The sequence below is a fragment of the Acomys minous genome, assembly GCF_964271855.1.
Source record: "Acomys minous genome assembly, chromosome: 5".
Taxonomy (NCBI): domain Eukaryota; kingdom Metazoa; phylum Chordata; class Mammalia; order Rodentia; family Muridae; genus Acomys; species Acomys minous.
This window is the reverse complement of record NC_140494.1, coordinates 8,027,884-8,053,782: the sequence shown is the minus strand read 5'-3', so window position 1 is coordinate 8,053,782 and position 25,899 is coordinate 8,027,884. Positions and strand designations below refer to the sequence as shown.

The following is a 25,899-nucleotide window of genomic DNA, read 5'->3' as shown; positions in this document are numbered from 1 at the left end:
AAGTATGACGCATGCATTTGTAATCCCAGCAGTGGAGGGAAAGGAGACAGGAGGGCCACGGGGGCTCACTAGTTGCCAGCCTAGCTCCAAGTCCAGTGAGAGACCATGTCTCGAGGGGGAAAGGTGGAGATCCATAGAGCAAGGATGCTCACCTCTCCCTCTCTCCTTCCCGTATGCACATTCAAGTGTGAACACCCGCCCACACATGTGCCTGTACACCACACTACACACACCACATACACTCACACTCATAACACACAATAATAATAATTTGATATCAAAAGACTACTGTGAGGATCAAATGATGTGATAAATATATAGACAAGCAGAAGAAGCCAGTGAAAGTCTTAGATGCTGTGCCCGCTGCGTTCTGGTCTTTCCTAACACCTCACAATTAGATATCTAGCTCCCTAGACATGGCACCCGTCACCTTCAACCAAATTTTAGAACTATATAAACACACCTATAAATGACCTATAAATGACACCCATATGGCAGAACATATGGATTAGCTAATAAAGCTGAATTGTTAGCATTTGAATTTAGATTAGCCCATAACTGAACTTAATGGGATAAAATTGTGAGGTTGTGTATTTAGCTTCAGGGAAGACTAGCATTCTCCAAGAAAAGAGTTAAGACATGCTAGGCACCTTCTGTCTTGACCATGAAAGTGTGGCAGGAACAGACAGGGTCATGAATCTGAGACATGACACAGAAACTTGGTGACACACGTGGGTAGTAGAAATGACTAACCTGGCCCGAATGGAAGATGTCAACTCCAGGGACATCCACTACGTCTCTGCTCCAGTAGCCTGTGGCTTCTGCTTCTCTAGTCCCCTTATTCTCACAGGAAGTGGGGCTAGCAGCTAGGACAGTTACTCAGGGCTCCTTCACAACCAAGAACCATTGGTTGCTTGTTAATCGAGCCCATGAATATAATTGAGTATTTAATGTATGCTACACTGTCATCAGAACTTCCACTGGGACTCTGCTCAGTCACTGATGTTCTCGCTGTCCTACTGAGACATCCCTGTGGGAAATATGGGTCGAGCCCCTAAGGTGCAGCGAGTATCCAGAAGGTTAGGAAGATACGAGAATCTGCCACAGTGTCTGGCCCAAGCCAGCTGGCCAGAGCAGCAAGGGCCTCAAGAGCAGCCCTGAGTGTGAGCCACTGATATGAGAGGTGGGACAAGTGAGAACAGCCATGTGTGGTCCAGGGGATGAGGTGGCAGCAGAGATTCCTCTACTGACACTCCCCCCTTCCCGCTGAGATGATGACACAAGCTACCATACCTCCTTGAGAATGTCGTCTGAACGAATCCATGTTGATTCAAGTGAGATTTTTCTTCACTTGGCTTTTGTTTTTCAGGGACCTGAAACTAGATAATATCCTGTTGGACAGAGACGGACATATCAAAATAGCAGATTTTGGGATGTGCAAGGAGAACATGCTAGGAGATGCGAAGACAAATACTTTCTGCGGGACTCCTGACTACATCGCTCCAGAGGTAGGGGCATGCTGCCCGGGTGGCCTTTCCCTAGCCCAGTGTGCTGAGGCCAAGTGCTTTCTCCCCCTAAGATGCGGTGTTTGGTTTGGTCTGTGCAGTGTCTTCAGATACAGACACACACGTGGGTCTTTTGAGTTTTATAGAAAATGCTAATGACGTCTCTTCATGGCTAGAAGAGTCTAGACTCTGAGTCATGGTTCTGAACCACCCCAGCCTTGGAAACTATCTGTTCAGAACCAACAGAAGGGGCACCTGGCAAAGAACCAAGGAGAAGCAGATGTCCACCTAAACCAGGTTTACATGTGGGGTCAGAGTACTCGGAGGGATGGTGAAGGCACAAGGATTGTCGGCACCTCCTACACCCCATTTTTTTCTTTCTTTTTTAATTTATATATTCACTTTACAGCCCGATCATTGCCCCTCCTCTTCTCCTTGTAGTCCCTCCCTCCCACCCTCCCCCATCCCTCCCCTTCTCTTCAGAAAAGGGGAGGCCCCCCCCAACCCACCCCAGCACATCAAATCCCATCAGGACTGAGCTTATCCTCATCCACTGAGGCCAGGCAAGGCAGCTCCATTAGGACAAAGTGATCGAAAGCAGGCAACAGAGTCCATATCATAAACAGCACCTGCTCAACTTACTAGGGGACCCACATGAAGATCAAACTACCCATCGGTTACATATGTGTAGGGGCCTGGGTCCAGTCCATGCATGCTCTTTGGATGGCCACACCCCATTTCTAAATGAGTGTAGATTCTTCTCAGGGGGCATCTGTCCTTTTAACTAAACTCACTTTCCCTCCTCCATCTGCCCACCCCAGGGAGATCAGCGACTGCCTAACCATGTGGTCTTTGTCATAGCAGGGACTATCTGGCCATGTTGCATTTATTTTATTTTTAATCTTTCCAATTCCTTCCCAGCTGCTTGTTTGCTCTAAAGTCTGGTACTGTTGCTCACTTTTGAAAAGCTTCTTAAATTTTGAAATAATTATAGTTCTGTAAGAAGTCCCAAAGGTAAAGACCTGCACCCAGCTTCCCCACTGGTTACATCTCGAATTGGTCAGCAGCTGGAGAGATGGCACAGTGGGTAGGTAAGACATCTTCCTGGGCAAGCATAGGGGCCTGAGTTCAAATCTTCCAGTACCAACTTAAAAAAAACCAGTCATGGCCAGTTATACAGGTATACTCAGAACTTTGGAAGGTAGAGACAGGAGAATCACTAGGGTTTGCTGACTACCAGCCTAGCTCCAAATCAGTGAGAGACCCTGCCTCAAAGAATAACATAAAAAATTAAGTACCAGGATCCTCAGTGTCCTACACCATTGTGGCTGCGCACACCCACTCACATACATTTGCATCTGCACATAAACCACACACGTACAGTATATTCATTACTTTTCTATTGCTGTAACAAAACACCATAACCAAGGCAACATATGGAAGGAAGGTTTATTTGGGCTTATAGTTCCAAAGGGATAAGAGTCCATCACTATTACAGAGGGGAAGTTTGGCAACAGGCAGGCATGGTGGCTGGACCAGCAGCTGAGAGCTCACATCTTAAACCACAAGCCCTGGGAATAGTGAGAGGCTTTGAAACCTCAAAGCCCGCCCCCACCCGGTGACACACTTCCTCCAGCAAAGCCACACCTCCTATGCTTCCCCAAACAGTGCCACCAAAGTATCCAAAGGCTTAAGGCTATGAGGGACATCTCTCCAGTCCCCCTCAGGAGAGGATTTGGATGGTCTTCCCTTTCATAGGCAAGGACTCAGTAAGGGGATTGGCCCAGAAAAGTGAGACAAATTAGCCTTTTAAAAGTGAATGAATGGGAGCTGAAGAGATGGCTCTACAGGTAAGGGCACTGACTGTTCCTCCAGAGGACCCAGGTTCTAATCCCAGCACCCACATGGGAGCTCACAACTATCTATAACTCCAAGATCTGACACTCTCACATAGATGTAAGTGCAGGCAAAACTTCAATGCACTTAAAATAAAAGTAAATAAATTTTTTAAAGTTTTAAAAAGTGGATGAATGAATGGAGGGTGGTCTTCTAATGAGGACAGACCCCCGGTTTCCCAGGTAGAACAGCGTCAGCAGCAGATCCTCACGGTCTAATCAACCGTGGCAGCTGGAGCTTAAGAGCCATGTTGCTTCCTCTGTGCTACCATGGCTTAAGGTACGGACGGCCACAATTCTTCAAGAACTTTGTGGGTGTTTTAACTGTCCAGTTCGTTGCTGTGATACCTTTATTCTGATATTAGAACCTGCATATGAGCACAGATCCCAACTGTGGGTGCAGTAAACCAGTTTGAGTTTGAGGGGAAGCCGGAGCTCATAATGGTGCAAGTAAGTGCAGGAGACCTCAGGGCAGACTCCATTCAGCACCAAACCCCTTTGGGGATTAGCCTAAACGGCTGACTCAGCTCACATGTACCACGTTAGTCTCAGCAAAGGTCTCTGGGTCTTCCTCATGCCCCACGCCCACTCCCCCACTCCATCCAACCCCCACTCCATGAGCTACCTCTATTTATTTCCCCTCTACCTCAGTGTGTCCAAACAGCTTCGCATCTGTTCTTGTTCATCCTGTCTGCAAATTCTTAGGTTTTGCTTTCTCCTCAGCTAAGCTTCCCTTCCTTGCTCTGTTTCCTTTCATGGTTTCTAGAACTTCCTTTGGTGACCTGCAGCTTTCTTTTGTAACTTCCCTCTTTCTCTCTCTTTGAAGCATGCTGCTCTCCCTGTCATTCCATGCTTTGTTTTCATTCTCATTCTCTCTCCCTCTCTCCCCCCCCCTCCTCCCTCCCTCCCTCACCTCACTTTTTATTATGTACACATATATGCAGGGGAGGGATATGTGAATATGTGTAGTGGTACCCAGAGAGGCAAAAAGAGGACATCAGATCCTCTGGAGCTGAACGGCAGGTACATGGAATCAAACTCCAGTACTCTACAAGGGCAGTATTTGTTCTTAACTGCTGAGCCATCTCCAGGAAATCTGTCACCTCCTGCCCTGAATCCCAGGCTTGTCACTACCCTCCCTCAGGGCTTCTTTCTCTCCATCATACATGTCACCAGCCTCTACGTGTTTTCAAGCACATTTATTTATCCATCTGTTTATCTATATTATCATCATTTTATATGTGTAAACACACATGAGGGGCTTCATGACTTACGTGGGGAGGTCAGAGGACAACTTGCAGAAGCCCATGACTTACGTGGGGAGGTCAAAGGACAACTTGCAGGAGCCAGTTTTCTCCTGGGGAACAAACTCAGGACATCAAATATGGCCATGAGTACCTTAGCCCACCGAGCCATCGCAGCAGCCCTTTACTCTCAAGGTTTTAATGCTGTTTCTTTATCAGTTAAGCAAGCACTCTGAAGATATGTGTGTTTACATTACATAGGAATCTCATGTATTGCTACCAATTAACATGGTCTATGAATTAAAGAACAGACATAAAATGAATAAGATCTAATTAAACTAAGAATGAGATTTTAAAAAAAAACAACTGGTACTAAATAGCTTAATTTTGTTCTATTTTATTAATAGTAGGAATAAGTATATATGTCATTAAAATTAGGAGATCAAGTGACTTTTTAAAAGTTATTTCTCTTATTTTTTGAGATTTAATATCATCATATCCCTGCCCTTCTCTTTTTCCTCTTCACCCCTCCCATGCATTCCTTCTTGCTCTCTTTCAAATCCATGACCTCCTTTTTTCATTGGTGGTGGTGTGGGTGTGCGCATGTGTGTGGTCCTAAACACGTATGTACACCTTCTCAGTCTTTATAACATTGCTTGTGTGCATGTTTTCAGGGCTAACCATTTGACATTCGATGACCAGTAGGCATGCTCTTCCCTGGGGCAGACTGTCTCTCCTGCCCTCAGCACTCTTGAGCTGCCTGTAGTTCCCGGTCCAGGGTTGAGGCCTCATGGGCTCCGCTGTGCTCTTCAGCATGACTATTGGCGTTGGCCTTGGTCAGCTTGCGTTCAGGCAGTCATACCGGTGAGACTTGATGGCTATAGCTCCTGACAGTCTAAGCAGAGCCGATCTCACAGCAAACTCCCTGCTCTTCTGGCTCCTGCAGAATCTCTTCCCCCTCTTTGGCACTGATCCCTGAGCCTTAGGTGCGGGAGTGGGTGGAGATGCATCATCTGGGACTGGCCTCCGTGCTCTGCTTTTGAGCATTTTTCTGTAATGGTCTCTCTATCTGTTATAAAGAAATTTTTTCTTGTTGTGGGTTGAAGACTATACTTAGGAGATCGGATAACTTTTTTTAAAATATCTTTGTTTAGGAGCCCATGAGATGGCTCGGCAGGTTAAGGCACTTGCTACCAAGCCTCAACACCTGGGATCCATCCCAGGACCCACATGATAAAAGGAACAGACCCCTGGCAAGTTGTCCTCTGACCTGCACACGTGTGTCATGGCAAGCACACGCCTCCCTGCATTCAATACATGTAATTTAAAAAAAATTTTTTTTAATCTTAGTTTAATACTTTAGGACTCTTGTATTGAAAGGTCTGATATCTTTCTTCAGATTCTTGATTCTCATACCCTCATGCCTGGTAAGGATGCCAAGCAAGTACAATATAAAATTTATAATCTGTATCTAGCAAGGACTCACTGGTGATAGCAGATGTAAATCTATTATCCGAAGTGCTGTTTTTAAGACTTTTTCCTCTCTAAAAAAGCTGATTTTTGGCCAAAACATGGTTGATGAGTCCACTGGTCTAGCCTCACTAGAGGCAAGCTGTCTGAATGAGACATGTCACTGTCTTTTCTTACCTCCCATATATTTGTGTCATTTACTTCAACTCTACCTCTAGCCCAAGTGTCCTGTTTGCTCCTTGATTCTTACGTTCACTAATGCGATGCATGTCACCAAGCAGCTGTTCATCTTCATCTCAGGAGTGTGCACACCTTAACACCCTAGCTCCAAGAGGCAGAAGGCCCTGCTACTGTCACCCATTACAAGGGACAAAGAGGGTCTGTGTCAGAAAGTGGCAAAGCCATTATTAGGTTTTTTTGTTTTGTTTTGTTTTATTTGTTTTTTTGGCCAGTTTCTCCAGTTTGAAGTTGGGAATCTAGTTCTTGGAGTAAGGCAGCACTAGAAGAGGGGACCCTCAAACCAGTACAGCCCCACTGCCCTTTCCACCACCGAACAGTGCAAAGAGCCATGCAGGAAGAGACAAACACCAGGAGATAATATGAACTGTGAATTGAAATCCTCAGAGACTGGATTTCAGAAGCCAGCTCTCAACTCACTGTGAGATCTGAAATAAGAAACACAGCCCCCTAAGTCCAGTCAGCATCCTGCAGGGGTAACAGCCCAGGCTCCTCCGGGTGTTCTTAGAAACCAAGACCTAATGCATGACAAAACACCTGGTGTGTGTTAGCGGTCCTTCTTGAACAGCGTGTTCCCTGTATAAATTTACATTCTGTTCCTTCCTCCTAGCATAAGACTGCATTTACTTTAACTAAAATCACCTAGCCTCGAAGCTCTAATTTCCACGACAGCTGTCTCCTGGCCTCCAAATCTCTTTTTTATTTGTTCCTCCAAAATGAAGTTGTTTACAGAGACGCTTGTTGCTCAGAGCTGGTGCTGGTTGCCACCTTGTGGCATGTCCTGGGAATTGCATGTGAGCCCTGTACCTAATACAGGTTCCTCTTTGTGTGGGGCTGAACCAATTGACTGTAGATACTAATGGTGCAACTTTTCTTACTTTTCTTCCTATCTGGGTCTCACTTTTACAATATTCCTTATGGAAAATAAGGTTGGCTTTTTGTGTGTTGACTGTAAGATGGGCTTTTATTCTTAAACATTGAATTACAGCTAGCAGGTAGCAGTTTACAACGGTGGCCAACTGCAAAATGATCTTTATTTTCACACGTGGGGAAAGTTTCATTCAAGTAGCTGTTCAACATTGTACTTACAGAAATTTCCAGGTCACAAATCTCCTTGAATTTTCTCTCTTCTGTAGGCTACTTGGAGCCACTCTGTAATAAGGTAGCCAGATATAAACATCTTTTCTAACAAGGTAGCTTCTGGAGAGATAAAGAGTGCCCCATCCCCACCCCTGCCAAGCTGCTCAGATGAGAGACTCCACCTGTGCAGAACATGTGGGATTTTATACAACCATCAGAACGATTCGGTTGTGGGACATTGCACCATGTCCCAGGTCTCGCTCCATTCTGATCCAGAGCTTGGGCTACCTCACACAGGGGAGCCAGGCAGTCTCGCTCCATTCTGATCCAGAGCTTGGTCTATCTCACACAGGGAGCCAGGCAGTCTCGCTCTATTCTGATCCAGAGCCTGGGCTATCTCACACAGGGGAGCCAGGCAGTCTCGCTCCATTCTGATCCAGAGCCTGGGCTATCTCACACAGGGGAGCCAGGCAGTCTCGCTCTATTCTGATCCAGAGCCTGGGCTATCTCACACAGGGAGCCAGGCAGTCTCGCTCTATTCTGATCCAGAGCCTGGGCTATCTCACACAGGGGAGTCAGGCAGTCTCGCTCTATTCTGATCCAGAGCCTGGGCTATCTCACACAGGGGAGCCAGGCAGTCTCGCTCTATTCTGATTCAGAGCCTGGGCTATCTCACACAGGGGAGTCAGGCAGTCTCGCTCTATTCTGATCCAGAGCCTGGGCTATCTCACACAGGGGAACCAGGCAGTCTCGCTCTATTCTGATCCAGAGCCTGGGCTATCTCACACAGGGAGCCAGGCAGTCTCGCTCTATTCTGATCCAGAGCCTGGGCTATCTCACACAGGGGAGCCAGGCAGTCTCGCTCTATTCTGATCCAGAGCTTGGTCTATCTCACACAGGGAGCCAGGCAGTCTCGCTCTATTCTGATCCAGAGCCTGGGCTATCTCACACAGGGGAGTCAGGCAGTCTCGCTCCATTCTGATCCAGAGCCTGGGCTATCTCACACAGGGGAGCCAGGCAGTCTCGCTCCATTCTGATCCAGAGCCTGGGCTATCTCACACAGAGAGCCAGGCAGTGTTTGTCATTGTATCTGGCTGATTTCACTTAGCATTCAGTGCTCTGGGTTCATATGCTTTTGTCACTGGGTAACATTCTGCTGTGTCTACGTGTCACAATTTCTTTGTGTATTCATTCTACTGCTGGGCTCTTTGCCTCTTGCCCTATCTTAGTTCCTGTAAACATTGCGACATTAAACAGAGTGCCCATGTTTCTTAAGCACACCGATTTTGTTGCTTTTGCTTATACACCCACCATTATACCATCTTCAGCCATTCATGCGGTCATGGATCTCACAACGTACCATTTTAGCAAAGCTGGGGGCTTGCTGCATTAGGACAATGTGCAATGACACAGTGGCTTGCACATGCTTGGCCTTCTAGTAGCAAAGGAAACTGCTGAAAGTCAAGGTACAAAGTCTTTATTGCTTTTCGGTAGAATTCTTGCCTTGAATCCTCCTCACCAGATGATAGACCAGACCATGCTCATAGCTCGCCTTATGTAGCTTTGAGGAGTCCCTGGTCCTCTGACTTGAGTCCTGCTGTCCTCTCTCGTGATGATCACATGACTGGATTCTGCATCCTATTGACTAGGTGCATGACTCTTGACACGAACAACTGTGATTCACTGGGTATTTAAAGATGGCACTGGATTAAATGGCATCCTTGTGTACTCAATTACCTGAGTGACTTTATGCAGAGATGGGAGAACAGAATCCACTGGGTTCTGTTTGGCTGTCCGCATCAAAGGTAATGGAGAACTTAGACTCTGTAGGAAATACGATTCCTGCCCTGACCAGAACCTCACAGCATAGATAGGAAAACCAAAGCTACAGGCTTGGTTGGATGCTACCATCAAAGCCAGAGGACAATAATTCAAAAATGGTACCCTAAAGTCATACTGTAGCCATTTGTTCCCAGTCTTCCACTTGCCAGTAGATACAGTTACTGGCTGAGACTACCGCTATCACAGGCAGTCATTTGCCTCCATCCTTGGAAATGCTATCAGTCATCAGACTCCTGTATCAGCTAAAGATGCTCTTGGTCCTGCAGATCTTGCTGGGTCAGAAATACAACCATTCCGTCGACTGGTGGTCCTTCGGGGTTCTACTTTATGAGATGCTGATTGGCCAGTCGCCTTTCCACGGGCAGGATGAGGAGGAGCTGTTCCACTCCATCCGCATGGACAACCCCTTTTACCCACGGTGGCTAGAAAAGGAGGCCAAGGATCTTCTAGTGAAGGTAAGAAATGGCGCCGAAGCCTCAAATGTGCAAGACCCTGGGCTTGACCCCTAGCACTGAAAAAGCAAGCCAAGAAAGAAATGAAAAGAAACAAGAAAGAGAAACAAAAGCTAAGAAGGGAATGGCAAAATCAGTGTTAGATTCTTCTCAGTCAGTCCCATTTGCTTTCAAGTTCTGAGCCAGACACAGCCAAACAGCACAGCGTGCATTGAATTGTACAGTGGGATGCCACTGTCTCTATGTCACCCAAAGCACTTAATCTTAAATACACACTCAGGGGATCAAGAGAGTGTGAGGGGAGGAAGGAGAAAGAGCTGTGTCTGGTTGTTTCTCATAGGCAGACTCGTGTGTGTGTGTGTGTGTGTGTGTGTGTGTGTGTGTGTGTGTGTGTGTGTGAAAGTAGAAGGGAAACTATTTGAGGGAAGGAAAGAAACCAGCTGGAGAGGGACGGCTGGAAAGAGAAGTGTAATGGGGGCACAAGCATGAGCTAAGTATAATGTTTTATATATCTTAAAAATGTCACAGTGAAATCCATTATTTTGTATACTAGAGTAACAGGAAAATTTTAACTTTGAAAAATAAAACAGCCATGATCAAGCCCCCCCCCCCCCCAATCCAACTAGAATTTACAGGCAAGCATGGTGGCACACTCTGCATTCCCATGTTCCCACACTTGGGAGGAAGAGGCAGCAATTTCAGCTCACACCAGCTGCTTAGTGAGTTTGAGGCCATACCAGGCCATATGACTACATGAGACATTGTTTCAAAAAAAAAAAAAGGAATTGGGTGGGGGTGACAGGAGGGGAGTAACATAAATCCTCTTTTCACCATTTATACAATAAATGGTCAGGCAGCCTTGGGTGAGTCTGGATGGAGCTGGAGCTGGTTCTCCTAAGCAGTCACAGTATGTGGTTTCTTTGTTCCGTGTGTGTTATCTGCCTCCTGTGTACGATACTCCTTTCATCCTCCATCCTGGCTTGAACTTTCAACAGGATGCCGACTTCTCTGCTCACTCTGGTGAAGGCAAACTTCTGAAGCTGGTAACCCGAGGCGCCAGTCAGCATGTCAGTCTTAACGTTAGTGCAAGGCCACTGCCCAGCTCTGTTCAGAGCTCACGGCTGGCAGGTTCTGGCCTGTGGAGAAGGAACTGTGGTCATACGAAGGTGGCCTGTCTCCTTGTTCTCTTCCCTTCCAACACTTGGGTCTCTGCTTAGGCCTGTATTGATATAATAGTATAATACATATAATATTATAGTAAAGAATTAATAATATTTAAATAATATGTTATATACATATGAATTAATAATATTTAAATATTTAATTTAGATATTAATATTTAAATGACACATGTGTAATATACATATATTTAAATATTATTAAATCTTTATTATAATATTTAAATATAGGTTAACTATATAATAATTAAAGAATAAGAGATTCAATTTTTTAACAGCACATCTCTGACTGAACCTGAACTCATTGATTCTTCCTTTGTCTCCTCTCTCAAATTCATGACCTCTTTTCTTTAATTATTATTACTATACACACATGTGTGCATATATATTATATATAGCCTGATAAGTCCATTACAAATTATTAACCCATGGGCTCTCTCTACAGCCTCTATTAATAAGCTATAAATCAAAACTTTGAAAGCATTTCCATGGATGGGGTACAGCTCAGTGGCAGGGGTGTTTCTAACCATACAAAAGTTCTAGGTTCCCTCTAAGTACCAGAAGTAGAAGAAGCAGGGAAGGAGGGAGGGAGGGAGGGAGGGAGGGAGGGAGGGAGAGAACAAACAATTCCAGGCTCATCTTTCTCACTAGTCCGCTTTCTCTCTCTTGAGGAACTACTTAGGATTAAAGCGAATGGACTTTATACTTCCATGTCTCTGAGGCAAGTGACAACTTGTCTGAGGCATGAGAAACTGAGGTGACTCCAGAGCTCTCCCTGGGAGTCGGGATCTCAAATCTGAGAGGTGTTGACAAAGCCTCATAGGAAAGTCGGCCGGAGGTTAATGGAAGAAGGTATTTACAAATCAGCCTGTTCCATGCACCTTCTGTCTCTGAGCCAAGCAAGCACCGAGCTCAGAAAACTCCCTGAATGACCAATTAAATTCACTTTTAATGAGCAAACAAAACACATGTAGAATGAAAGCTAATTTAAAAATTAGTTTAAAGGCGGGGGGATGATAGCAGTAAAAAGAAGCTGGTGAGATTTGAGTGCAGACCGTTTCACTTTATGTAAAGGCGAGTTCAAGTTTCATGACAGTCAGTACATTTGTTTTACACTTGGCTGTATGAAGACCTCAATGTGAATTGAACATGTCAGCTGCCATAACAAAATGTACCCAGAATAACCAGGCAGGGTCTCTCTCACTGGGTCGTAACTGCTTGGCATGCTGTCAGAGGCAGTATTTAAATGCGATGCCCCGCCCCCAGCAAGCCCCACCTACCACACACTGGAATACAAATGCAGCTCCCACAGGCTTATCTCTTACCATTCTAGAGGTTAGATGTCCGAGATCAAGGGTCATCGGGGTCAGGTCTTGGTGCTGGCTCTCTTCATGGGCGGTATATAGGCATCGCCTTCCTGTATCTGAGAGAGAAGAGGTGAGCGAGAACTACTCCCATAGCTCTTATTTTTTAAGGACACTAATCTTATGAGAAGGGGGCTCCATCCTGGTGACCTCATCCAATCGTCATCACTTCCGTAAAGTCCCTCTCCACAGTCACACTGGCATTAGGACTTCAATATCTGCGTTTCGAGGGGTCAGTCACTCCATCTTTAGCAGTGACAGCTAGACTGAGGCACCAGGACCAACAGAACTTTCTGGAAAAAAGGAACTGAAGAGGAGCCCTGTTCTTCCCATCATTAGAGGTTTAGTCATCCTTAAATCAGGAGCCAGTCAGTCAGACAAGTCACCTGACAGGGGCCCCAGAGTTACTTGCAGTCCCCCAACACATGTGCACGCTCCACAACCAGCCTTCCTGCTGTGCCTTCCAAATGCCGAGTGTCCCCTCAGCATCTGGGACATCGTCAGGCAGCTGTGGTAGGTGAATTAGGCAGGCAGAACCAGAAGTAACTTGGAGGGAAGTAGGGAGGGCTAGTTGCCAGGGTAGGAACGATTATTGGGTAAGAGGAAAGGATTAATAGAGAATGTATCATAGACACCCATGCCACAATGAAAACAGCAAAATATTGATACCTCACAAAGCTGCCAGGATCATAGACCCCAAAGCAAAAAGTCAATATCCATATCCAGAGGGTAACTGCTCTCAGAGTCAATCTACACAATGTTCTTCCCCCCTCCCCACCCCCACCCCCGCCCCCAACCCACTTACCTGCCAGATGGGGTTTCTCTGTGTAGTTCTGGCTGTCCTGGACCCACTTTTTAGACCAGGCTGGCCTCGAACTCTCAGAGATCTGCCTGCTTCTGCCTCCCGAGTGCTCGGATTACAGGCATGTGCCACTGCTGCCGGCTTACACAGCTCTTAAAGTGGTGGATTCATGTTGACGGGCAGGTATTGGGCAGGCATATGGCTGTGACTATATACGCTTGCAAGAGAGACAGAGCCTGCCATCATTTCAAACAATAAAAAACTTAAAAGCATCCAGGAGAGCCAAGACCACACAGAGAAACCCTATCTCGTAAAACCAAAACCAAAAAACAAACAACAACAACAAAAAAAAAAAAACTTAAAAGCAGCCAGGCAAGGTGCTACACACTTGGAATCCCAGAACTGGGGCGATGAAAACAGGCTGCTCCCTGGGCCTGCTGGCCTGCTGAGCACTAGGCCAAGTGAGAGAGGTCCTGACATAAAAAACAAGGTGTTGGGGGTGAGGTGGGGGTGCCAGAGAGATGGTGTGGATTAGGAGCACCTGCAGCTCTTACAGAGGACCTGGGGTTCAGGTCTCAGCACCCTCATGATGACTCACTCACTACTGTCCTTAGCTCCAGTTCCAGGGATCTGACACCCTCTTCTGGCCTTCACAGGCACCAGACACACACATGGTACACAGACATACATGCAGACCAAGCACCCAAACATGTAAAACAAAAATTAATGGTAAAAAGTTTTTTTTCAACAAATAAAACCAGAATAGAGACACCTGAGAAAGAACAGGCCAGGTTAACCTCTGGTGTCCACATACATACCTGCATACACATACTTGCACACCCCCACCCAGAAAACTTAAAAAGCAGAAGTAGGATTGCTATGGCTCAGCAGGTAGAGGCACTAGCCCCAAAGCCTGATGACCTGAGATTGATGACCAGGGAGAGAATCAACACACACGCATGCACGCGCGCGCACACACATGTAAATAAATGAATAAATGTAGTAAATTTTGTAAAGAGCAAACATAAGATTAAATGCCGTGTAAATACAAAAATAGACATCTATCCAGATTATCGGCAGCAGAAGAGAAGTGTGTCATGAGAGTGGGCCATAAACTGGTTGAATAGATCAGAAATTAAGGCAATTAAAGATAAAAACAGAGAAGCTCAAGAGACAGAAAGGCTTGGAAGCCTTTGGGTTTGTTGTTTCTGACATTAATTTGAAAAAAAATCCTTGCTCTTCCTCTTGCACACATTGCAGCAATTGGCCTGATAAAAATTAGCTTCCATTGTGCAATTACAGTTTATCTCTCCTCCTGGATCGCTCTAAAGCTTACTCCAACTGCTGCCATAGCCTCAGGCCCCCTCTTCTGCAAAAATCCAAACAAAATGCTATTCCTCAGAAATTCTCCCCAGGGACTTTTCCATGATGTAAAACCAACACATCCTGAGTCTCCCACCCTCCTCCCGCCAGCCACCCCATGCACCCAAAAGGCTGGAAGAGGCAGCGTGGCTGTGTGGCACCTGTCACCACATTGGTGACAGACTCTGCCACTTGAGCTCTCACAGGACAGGGCACACACAGCCCACTGAACAACTGCGTGTCAGGAGAGCCTGTGCTGGGCTGCCGTTATCCGTTGCCTGGTGCCAAAATAAAAAGCAAGCCGCCCCTCTCTCCCCCACTTATTTATCTAGGATGTCCGGACCTTGTGTTAAACATAATGGGGAAGCAACGCTGTTAAACAGAAATCCATCCCCCTTCTCACAGGACCTTTTTTTTTTTCTGAGAAGGAACTCAAGAGGGACGGTGGGAACCAGGTACAACTTGTCACAGCTGCTGATGGCGACAAATTGCTTCCCAGCCAGGCTGTCAAATAAATTTAAACAAACTCCAACTTTATCCCAGCTTTTTATGTGAGAGCGAGCTGTTTCCTGTAAATATAGGAAGCATTTACTAGCAGAAGCAGCACTAGCCTTGCGTCCTTGGGGTACCTTTGCTGCAGCAGAGCCCTTGACCTTGGCATCCTCAGAACCTGTCACCCTCAGGCCATTAAGTGAGCCTGTTTGTTCCTGGAAGAAAAGATAAGGACAGAAAGAATATTGAACTTCGGGGCTGGAGAACCAGATTATCTTCTCGTTTTCCATTTTGCTTTTAAAAAGACATTTATTTTATTTCACAGGTGCCTAAGCCAAGCTCAGATGGCTCTTTGTTAGGATTCTCTTGGTCCAAATGTCACATGTTTTCTAAGAAAAATCTAATGGAAAACTGAGCATGGCTTGCAGTTGGCCCAGGGCAATGATTTCTAACTTAATTCCCTAAAACATTTTATTATACCAATGTCAGCTAGATTTGGGCCCATGCTTAAGACACTTAAGCTTTCTATCTTATCTTGTTTCTTTAAAATATCCTTAAGAGACAGAAGTCAATTCCTTATTATGATTAACTCTTAAGAGAGAGATGTAGGGCAAGCTGCTTATTCCCTCTAATATATATAAATTAAGACTGGACAGTTGGCTCAGCATTTAAGAGCACTTGCTGCTCTTCCAGAGAACCAGAGTTCAGCTCCCAGCACCCATGCTAGGCAGCTCACAAGCTACAGTAACTTCAGCTCAAGGAGGTCCAGTGCCCTCTTGTGGCCCCCACAGGTACCTACACTCATGCACGCACACCCACATACACACACACACACACACACACACACACACACACACACGTGCCTTTCCATGTGTTGACTTGCTGGTTGTTGAGTCCACAGGGAAAAGAGTCTTACTGCAAACTTGGTGTCTTTTCTATGTGCTAAAAACACGAGGCTGAGAGAAGGAAAGTACAGAGGACATGCTTTCTGCAGATAACCTGGGAAGACAGCATCTTCAGTTATCTAACTCAGCAGCTACTTAGTAGCAAGGAAGGTGCTAGACTCTGTGAGCAATGGAGATACAAAGCATGCCCGTTCCCCAGAGCCACAGCCCATAAGAAAGACAGAGTTGGAAAGCAGACACCAGGTGAAAACAGTTGGAAAATGTTCCGTGGAATACAGCAGAGGTACTACCTACCCTTAGAGTGGGAGGGAGGGGGAGGTGCCATGATGCCTCCGCTGCTGGCTGGATCCGTCACCCTGAGAAAGTGGTGTGAGAAGTCCTTTCCTTGCTCAGCCAGCTCATGTCCAAGTTCTTGTTTTTCAATATGTATTTTTAAAAGTAGGATGACGCTACAAGCTATCTCGTCAATGCAAGCCCTGAGTTCAGAGGATCTGCTGCCCAGCAAGTGGCCTGTAGTTAACAATACTGAGCTGCAGGGCTGCAGGGCTCTCATTCCTCACCCCCCCCCAAAAAAAGTGAGGCGATAAGACGTTCATTGCCTTGATTAGTCGTTCCACATAAACCACCATATCCTGCTGAACACCGTAAATACAGACAAGTAGAGTGACCGAGCCAAACCGTGCGGACCAGTTTGGGACAGCTAACACTGAGCGTGACTCTCAGAGAGCTTTGGTTGAATCGTGTAGCCGATCAGATGGGCTTGAGGAGGGGGCTGATCTCTGTGACAGTGGAGGTAATCGAGGAAGAGAGGGCTCAAGCAGAGCCCTGAGGACTGGGCCAGCATCTAAAGAGGAATGATTGGGGGAAGGGAATCTGTGGAGAAGTGGCGGGGCTGAGCCACCTCCTAGAAGGTGAAATGTCCTCATGAAGCTGAGAGAGGCAAGTGGTCCATTAGTGAGCAGCTTTGTCTTGGGAGACGGAATGGGTTTATTAGTGCTGGAGTGGAGCAAGAGTTAGCAAGAGTACAAGAACATCAGAACTCTCTGGGTCCTGGAGGTCACCTTAACTAACCCCCCATTTACAGATAGAACTGCTTACTCTGGATCTGAAATGCTATCCTTAGGCCCAGGTGATAGAGGCTGGAGACGTAGCGGAACCTCTAAGAGATGGAGCATAGGGTAAAGAAGTTGGGTTGTTGGGGAGACTGTCAGATCCTAGCTCTACCTCCTCTCTTTTTGCTTTCCTCCTCCACTGAGGTAAGTCCCCTTGATCCAGGCTTCCGGCCTGGGTGTTCTGATTCGCCCATGAAGCCAACTGACCACGGGGTGAAACCTCTGACACCATGTGCCAAGATGAACTTTTCTATTTTTAAAGTATATCACATCAGGCATTTTGGCTACAGTAATAGAAAAACGGCTGGCATAGGAAATTAATCCTTCATTCCATAATCTAAAAATGTGGTGCGTTTCTTGCATGATAGCCTCAGGCTACTTCCACTGTGTCGTACTTTTATAAAGCGCTTGATGCACAGGGTCTCACTAAGAGTCCTCCGTGGACACCATATGGTAATGGTGAGAGTGGCATCAGGACCATACTGAGGACTTAGCAATGGATGTGCAGTGGATTCCTAAGCCTTATGCTCAGAACTTGTTATTAAGACAGGATCTCCAGTATCTCAGTCTGGCATAAAACTCACTTTGTAGCCTAGGCTAGCCCTTCACGCCTGATCTCCCTGCCTCCACCTCACAGGTGTTGGGATTGCAGATGTATGCTACCATGCCTGACTGTGCTTGGAACTTTAAGCGAGACTCTCTTATTTAATTAGTTGATTGATCAGTTAATAAGAGAAAATGCAGTTTTCTGCAGCATGCCTGTGTGATTAGGGGAGAGCCGAGGTTCTGAAGGTTTTCAAGTTGTAAGATAACATCATTAAAAGATAATTCTGAGGACATAGCCTGGCTATTCTTAGAAAGAGTGAGAGGAAGAGTGGGCTCAAACCCTTGGGAAGATTCTCCACATTTTGCCCATTTTCTTAAAGGGTCATAGTCTCCTGAAAACACCCTAGCTGCGATGTTACAGATAAGCATCTTGCCGGGCCTGAAATAAGTAACTGCTGGAGCCCCGTAGGGAGGCTGTTATTTTCTGAATTAATATTTAGACTCTCCCGCGCCATAGTCCGTGGCCTTGCTGTCTTTTCAATATCCATTTTGATTGTTAGGTGAAGTAGTGGGGAGAAAAGGGAGGCACATAAACACTGGCTGAAAGGCTGGAGAGGTAAACAGTACTCACCCACAGGCCTGCAGGAGTAGAGGGTGACTTTCTGGACCCAGATGCCTGCAGACACCTCAGCTGACTGCCTGGGACTAGCGGACATTACACACAAGTCCCACGGCGCTGGACCCTTAAGACAGGGCACCTAGGAAATGTCGCACTTGGATGGGCAGTTAAGTCAGAGAAATAGTCACTCCTTCTATTCTACTGAGGGTTCTCTTTCGGCTTTTCAAGACAGGGTTTCTCTGTGTAGCCTTGGCTGTCCTGGGCTTGCTTTGTAGACCAGGCTGGCCTCGAACTCACAGAGATCCACCTGCCTCCTAAGTGCTGGAATTAAAGGTGTGCACCACCATGCCCCTTCTTGGGTTTATTCAAACAGCATCTCCCTATGGAGCCCAGACTAACATTGTGCAGACTGGACCAGACTGGCCTCGAACTCATGGCCCTCCTTCTCTGGCTTCGTGTGCGCTGGGCTTCCAGTCACGTACCGCTGTGTCAGGGTTATGCTGTTGGGTACTACAGACCCGAAGTAACAGTGAACAAATGTGTGTGTGGTGGGGGTTGCATTTGTGTTGATGCACACATATGTGTATGCTTAGGCATCTACATAAGTGCATTGGAATGCATGTGTGTGCATGCTTGGGTTTACATACATGTGATTGTATATATGTTTGCATGCCTGCCTATGTAAAGGTATATTTTTATATATATGTACATATGTGTGTATATTACTGTTTTATTTAATCCTAAGAATAGCCCAGTGAAACAGGCTCGTAGCATACGTTCTAACCTGTTTTCTGTTGCTCTGACAAACGCCATGGTCAAAAGCAACTTGGAGAGGAAAGAGTTTACTTCAACTTAAAGATTACAGTTCATTATTGAGGAAAACTGGGACAGGGACTCACACAAGCACTGAAGCAGAGGCTGTAGAGGAATGCTGCTTCCTGCCTTGCTCCCTGGTTCATGCTTAACGACCTTGCTTATACGACTCAGGACCATTTGCCCAGGGATGGCACCACCCACGTCAGTCATCAATCATCAGTCTCTCACAGGCAAAGCCTCAGGCCAGTGTGACAGAGGCACTTCCCCACTTACCGTCCCCTCTCCCCAGGTGAAGCTAGGTCAGGTCAGCAGCACAGAGTACGTCAGAGGTTGCGAAACTAGAGTCTTTCCCTTGTCAGAAACCCCACAAATAACACAAGGCCAAGCTGACTTCATGCCAGCCCTATAGAAAGCACAGTAGAGCCTGCCCAGGGCAAAGAGCAGTGAGGTCAAGGCCCAGACTGTGGAAGGTTCAGATAAGTTCACTCAGAGGGGGTGTCAGGTTAGAGTTCCATCTCCACAGAGGGCAGGAAAAAAGCCAGTCGCTCATACCCTGAGCCGTGCATGCCCACCTGCCCTAATGCCTCCTCGAGGGAGAAATGAACTTCTCCCCCCCCCCCTTTGTCCCTTGCAGCTTTTTGTGAGAGAGCCTGAACGGAGGCTGGGGGTGCGAGGAGACATCCGACAGCATCCTTTGTTTCGAGAGATCAACTGGGAAGAACTTGAGAGGAAAGAGATTGACCCGCCCTTCCGGCCAAAAGTGGTAAGGACTCCCCCACCACCACCACCACCACACACACAGTCTGGCTTAGGACCTTCTCCTTTCACAGGCTGTCACCCTAATCAAGTAACAGCAGTTCCTGAAACCTGACCCAGTCCCCGGAGGAACATGTTTCTCTAATCTAAAGGAGACGGGGAGGCGTTCCTGTTGCTTGCCAAATTGAAAGTGTGTCACCAAAATTCACCTATGGGAAAAATAAACTGTAGAACATTCCCAAGTCGAGCACATGTTTCTGAGGGGGTCCCCATCAGAGAAGATGAGATTTGCATGCAACACATATATTCTTAATGGTCACAGTCTGGATGAACAGAACCTGTACAGTGCAATTCTTTTATGTGAAATTAATTATTCTAAAAGAAGAAATGATGACTCAGGATTTGAACCCACTGGGTCATGCTCACACTGTAGCCAACATAAGCAAAGTTAAGATAATGAACCTGGTGGCTAAATTTCTCACCCCCCCCCCTTCTTTTTCCTCCTCCTTAAACTGTGGCCAAGAAATCACCATTCGACTGTAGCAATTTCGACAAGGAATTCCTAAGTGAGAAGCCCCGGCTGTCATTTGCAGACAGAGCGCTTATCAACAGCATGGACCAGAACATGTTCAGAAACTTTTCCTTCATCAACCCAGGGATGGAGACTCTCATTTGCTCCTGAACCTCATCCCTCCCCAGACCCGAAGGAATTTGCCTTCTCTCTGGGAACCTGTCTGAGTAACACTTCCGGGAGGATCTTGTTTTTTTCACCTTGGAAGAGAAAGGAAACACTCAACAGCAGAAGCGGGGAAGACCTTTGAGCTCCTCGCATGACCTGTTACCTGTAGCAGAAACCAAGCCTACTTCACTAATGGCGTCACCCTGTTACATCCCCTGGCATCTTTCACAGCAGCTCCTGAACTTAGATCGTTATTAACTCTAGTCATTTACTTGAAAGGTGGTCCCCGATTACTGTGAAAGATTTGAAAGGGAATTCTGCTCTTGCCCTAGACAGCAGTTGCTGGTTGGTCATGAACCGAGGTGCAAATGGAACAGATTTCTCAAGACGGGAAACACAGGTTGCCAGTTGCAGAAGTGGATCCCACACAACCACAGAGAAGGAATCGTGGCACCCACGTTGTTCTGCGCATGTCTGTGGATGTAAATGGCAGAAGGGAGGGAAAGGGGAAGAGCCCTGAGCAGGCTGTGAGGGGATGCTCGCCAATAAACAAAGCTTGGATCTTGAGGTTTACACATCTGTTCATTGTGGCTAGCCCTGAAATTCACAAGACAGAAGAAAGTAAGTGGCAGTGCGCAGAGCTCTAGTTGCCTGTGTGGGACATCCTGCTCACACAGAAGTAAAGTGCAGCTGACAAGGACAGAGTAGCCGCCAGTCAAACTTTGCCCTCCCTCTGCTAGTCTCGTTGTCAGTGTAGTCACTCAGTACCATCCCCATTCTCCCATCAGACAAAAAGCGGGAGTGCATGAATTCTCCTGAGATAAAGAAAACTACTCCTTTGTCATGCCCAGTCCTGGTGATTTGATGACACGTAAGTCCCTCCTTAGGCACCCTGCAAGACCGATGACCCATGCACGCTATTTTGCCGTAGTCAGTCCTGTTGGATTAAGAGTACTAACTATACACTTAAAGTATTTGTGCTGTTTGTATATTTTGACGAGGTGGTGTGATAACAAAGAGCTGGGTGTGTAAAATGGAATAAAAGAAAAAAAGAAAGAAAGAAAAAGATGCCTCTTCATAGTGTGATTCTCTGCTGGCTCCCTCAAAGACACAGTTCAGTTATGCTGACCATCCAGATGTGGCCAGAGGTGGATTTGTTCCAAAATTGAGGACTTAAGAAAAGGAGTTCCTAGGAGGGGTGAGACATTCAGGTACATCTAAATTGCTGGTATGTTTCTCTTTCCTCTCCCCGGAAAGGTTTCCTGATGGAGGGGTCTACACAGGCTGCCTTCAGACCGTCCGTGGCTTCACTCCCTCTTACGGTGACTTCTAGCCCTGGTGGGATGTTCTCCTAACTCACCTTCCTGCGGCATTTTACACCTTCCTGCCTCCTGGTGACATTCTTGCGTCTTCTCTGGCTTGCCCTCTGTTGACTCCTTGCCCTTCTTCCTAGTCTAAATCCCTCGAAAGCCCCTCCCCCACCCCTCCTCGCCCCACTTCTGGATGTAAGTACCACTCCATGCAGACAATGGCAAGTCTTCATCTCCATCTGTGGCCCATCAGACAGCAGACTGCATTAACCCAACATGCCCAGAATGCATTTGTTCTATTGCAGAATCTGTCTCTACCTTGCATCTCCTGTTTCCACTAATGGCCCTACCATGGCCTCCATGATCTGGACCCAGAACTGGAGCTATCATTGGCAATCCTCTCTCTCCCTCTGACTCCCCTAATTTTTTATTTTTACACCAACTGCTGTTTTTTCCACCTTTGTGTTGTGGGATGGTTGGCACTACTTGTCCAAGCACACCTCTGAGAGACTACGCTTTCTTGTTTTGGTGAACCGCGGTGGTGGGAAGGCACACACCATTTACTAGGCCGGGATCTTGGACTCTATGAAAAGGAGGAAGTGAGGTGAGTCCAAGCGTTCGTTGCTCTCTCCTCCCTGGCTGAGGAGGCAATGCAATCAGCTGCTTCAGGCTTCTGCCCAACGGCTTACCTGCCATGGCGGACAAGGCCCTAGAACTAGGAACCAAAATAAACCCCTCTCCCTTAAGTGACCTCTGTCAGAGTTTCTTAACCAAGGAAGAAAAGAGACTAGTATGGCCTCTCTTTCTAACATACATATGCATCTCTACTTTCTGGATTGCTGTTGGGACAAAGAGCATCTGATCCGGCCCTTTCCTCTTGCATCATCCCCCGCCCTTAACTTTTATGTACAACATTTGGTTTCTTTTCCCAAACTAAAATGTATCATCCTGTCACAAACCCACATGTCAAAAACCCATGTAATGTTCCCTGACTAAGGCCCCATAAATCCACTGACTCTGCTCCTGGGCGCCACTCTGCCCTGAGCTGCAACTCTTCACTCGCTCTGTGCCCCAAGCCACCCAAGTGTGTCTCAGCCTGAGAGAGTGCTCCCCTCTGTGTCTCCCTAATACTGTTCTATTTGCCTCTAATGCCCCATTCCTACTTACCCAGCTCTCATTAGTCCCTCAGATGGGATCAAACGACTGCTCCATCATGCCACGTCCTCTAGCTTAGCTAGTGCCCCCAAGCTCTCTAACCTCCCCAATCACCAGTTACTTCCTTTGGTACCGTCGTCATTTTTCTGATAAGCAGCAAACCTACAGAGGGAAAAAGATCTTGGTCCAGTTGATCTTTGTATGCTCCATAGTCCCTTTTCTAAGTAGTACTGTTGGGTGAAAGAATAAATAAACGGGCTGGAGAGATGGCTCAGCGGCTAAGAGCACTGTCTGCTCTTCTAGAGGTCCTGAGTTCAATTCCCAGCAACCACATGGTGGGTCACAACCATCTATAATGAGATTTGATGCCCTCTTCTGTCATACATGTAAACAGAACACTCAAACAAACAAATAAATACTTTAAAAAAGAATAAATAAACAAATATGCTTTATGGCTCTGTTACGTATGTGTACCGCATTTCCCTTATATTCATGGGCATCTAGGCCGACTCCATGCTTGATGACTATGAATAGTGACACAATAAACATGGATGCTCATATATCTCTACTGTATCTTAACTTTACTCATTTGGGTTCCAATTCCCAAGCAAGCAGTTGCTGCCATGATCTGGGCCTGCCTTCCCTCTCTGGCTTCTTTTCCCACCCTTTGTCCACATCGTAATTTTCAGAACCTGGAAACTCTCATCCTCTGTCAGGCACTTTACTTTTTGTTCTGTTGCTTGAAGGCCTGGGGATTGAACCCAAGACCTTGTGCATGCTAAGTGCCTTAGTCCAGGTTACTATTGCTGTAATGAAACGCCATGACCAGAGCGAGCTGGGGAGGAAGGGGTTCGTTTGCCTTACATTCTCACCTCACAGTTCATCATCAAAGGAGGTCATGGCAGGAACTCAAACAGGACAGGAATCTAGAGGCGGGAGCTGATGCAGACCGAGGCCATGCACAGTGCTGCTTATCGGCTGGCTCCACAGGCCTTGCCCAGCCTGCTTTCCTTTAGAGCCCTGGACCACCACGACCCAGGTGTGACTTCACCCACAATAAATTATGTCCTCCCACATCAATCACTAAGAAATTGCCCTACAGGCTTGTCTACAGCCTGATCTTTCGGAAACATTTTCTTGACTGAGACTTCTTCTCTTTCCAATGACTCTAGTTCAAGCCAAGTTGATACAAAACTGGCCAGCACATGGCCCAGTGGTTGTATCTGGTGTTTGCTGTTCTCTGGGTTTGTCTTTCTTCCATCCTTCTCAACTTATTTTCTTCTACCCTTCCAACTCCCAATCACTAGATAAGAGAGAAAAGAGGGAACTGAAGATAACAGCTCAGGGCTGCAGCAGGGGCAGGAGGAACTGGGGTGGGGTGGGGGGGCTGTGTTAAAATTGTGGAACCTCCACTCATCCAGCCCTCCATGTCAAGCCATGGAGCACAGACAGTAGCTAAGTGATGACAAGAGGTTGTTGGGATGCAAAGGACAGGCACCAGCAAGGGCAGGATGGCAGGGCCTGGTGCCAGAGTCCACCCAAGGACAGGCATTACGCTCCCAACCAACCCCACATTCACATTTTGATGTCTGAGTGCCTGCTCTGTCTTCACTTCCCCCTTGTCCACACACCTGACATATCTGTCCAGTGCTAACACCCCACCTCAGTACAGGTTGGGCATCAGGACCAGGAGCCTTTGCAGCTGTTTTACCTTCAATTCCCCTCTTACCGTACTCCACTTTTTTTTTTTTTTAAATATACTTATTTTGCCATGGGGGAGGACTATCAAATGAACAAGATCACTTTTAATGTAGTTTTTATAAGATGTTATAAGTTATATCTTTTTATCATTAAAGTGTAGTATATGTTCCTTCATAATATACTGGTATTTAGGATATTTAAATAAAAAAGATGGCGCTGCCATATTCCATCTCTCTCATTAGACTACTTCTTGCTGATTAGGGCCATCGAGTTCCTCAGGACAAGCTTGATCTTGGTTGTCAGGGTAGCTAATTTCTTCTTGCTTCTTCTTTGTGCATGGCTAGCTAACAAACGGAGGCCAACAGCAGCCAACAATAGCCAACAATCCATCACCAATCCACCTTGCCTCTGCCACTCGGGGCCCTAGCATTTATATACCCTCTGAAAAGTCCCCAGAATTCCAAGCATCACACAATCGCAGAAACTATTGTAGCTAGCAAAACCATGCCCCTGCTAGAGCACGAGGCAAATCATAGTCAGCTGCTGCAAAGCAGCCCCATATCCCCACACCTGTTATTAAAATGAAAAATATTCTTATAATATTTCTGTAGTTTTAAAAGAAGCCTAAATCCCAAAATTCTCACTACAGGCAGTGATGGCATACTCCTTCAATCCCAGCACTTGGGAAGCAGAGGCAAGCAGATCTCTTGAGTTCAAGGCCAACCTGGTCTACAGAGCGAGTTCCAGGAGACAAGCCAAAACTACACAGAGAAACCGTGTCTCGAGGGGGAAAAATAGCCAGCACAGCAAACACTTCAACACAAAAGTACACACACACCCTAGCCCCAGTTGATAATTAAGCACTCAGCTCAGTGTGCTTTGAATGGTTTTGTTACTTTTAAGCTCAGCCAATCCCTAACCACCTTACAACTCTTAGTGTCCCAGACACCATGACTACAGCAGCTCTTAAGAGCATTTCACTGGGGGCTGGCTTATTACAGTCTATTGTTGTGGCAGGAAGCATGGCGGCATGCAGGTAGACATGGTGCCGGAGAAAAAGCTGAGAGTTCTGCAGCTGGATCTGAAGGCAGCAGGAAGAGAAAGCCACCGGGCCTGGCTTGAGCTTTTGAAAACCTCAAAGCCCACCCGCAGTGCATGCTTCCTCCAACAAGGCACCCCTCCTAATCCTTTTCATCAAATAGTGCAGCTCCCTGGTGACCCACTCACATATATGCGCTTATGGAGGCCATCTTATTCAAGTTACCACAAACTCTCCATTTAAATGTGCCTTGTGGGGAATGTATTTCCTGGCCCCAATTAGAAGCTCTTCACTTAGCTCTCCCCACAACACTTTTTCCCCTGGACTGTGTCTTTTTC

The 25,899-nt window shown here is 46.6% G+C and overlaps 1 protein-coding gene and 1 long non-coding RNA gene across 4 annotated transcripts in view; one reads left to right on the top strand and one right to left on the bottom strand.

Annotated features, from left to right (window-relative positions):
• The window catches only part of PRKCQ (protein kinase C theta), a 130,549-nt gene extending 109,626 nt beyond the window's left edge, over window positions 1-20,923 (top strand). For all 3 annotated transcript variants that reach the window (XM_084783975.1, XM_084783976.1, XM_084783977.1), the window contains 4 exons: window positions 1,370-1,508; window positions 9,540-9,728; window positions 19,556-19,684; window positions 20,201-20,923. In XM_084783975.1, coding sequence (XP_084640101.1) covers window positions 1,370-1,508; window positions 9,540-9,728; window positions 19,556-19,684; window positions 20,201-20,359 — 616 coding nt within the window. In that variant the 3' untranslated portion in view covers window positions 20,360-20,923. The remainder of the gene's footprint in view (window positions 1-1,369; window positions 1,509-9,539; window positions 9,729-19,555; window positions 19,685-20,200) is intronic.
• LOC311598705 overlaps window positions 9,749-25,899 on the bottom strand; it is a 37,261-nt gene continuing 21,110 nt past the window's right edge. Inside the window, exons 2-3 of the long non-coding RNA XR_014779632.1 lie at window positions 12,229-12,326; window positions 9,749-10,944 (exon numbers count right to left, since the gene is read on the bottom strand). This is a non-coding gene — a long non-coding RNA (uncharacterized lncRNA). The remainder of the gene's footprint in view (window positions 10,945-12,228; window positions 12,327-25,899) is intronic.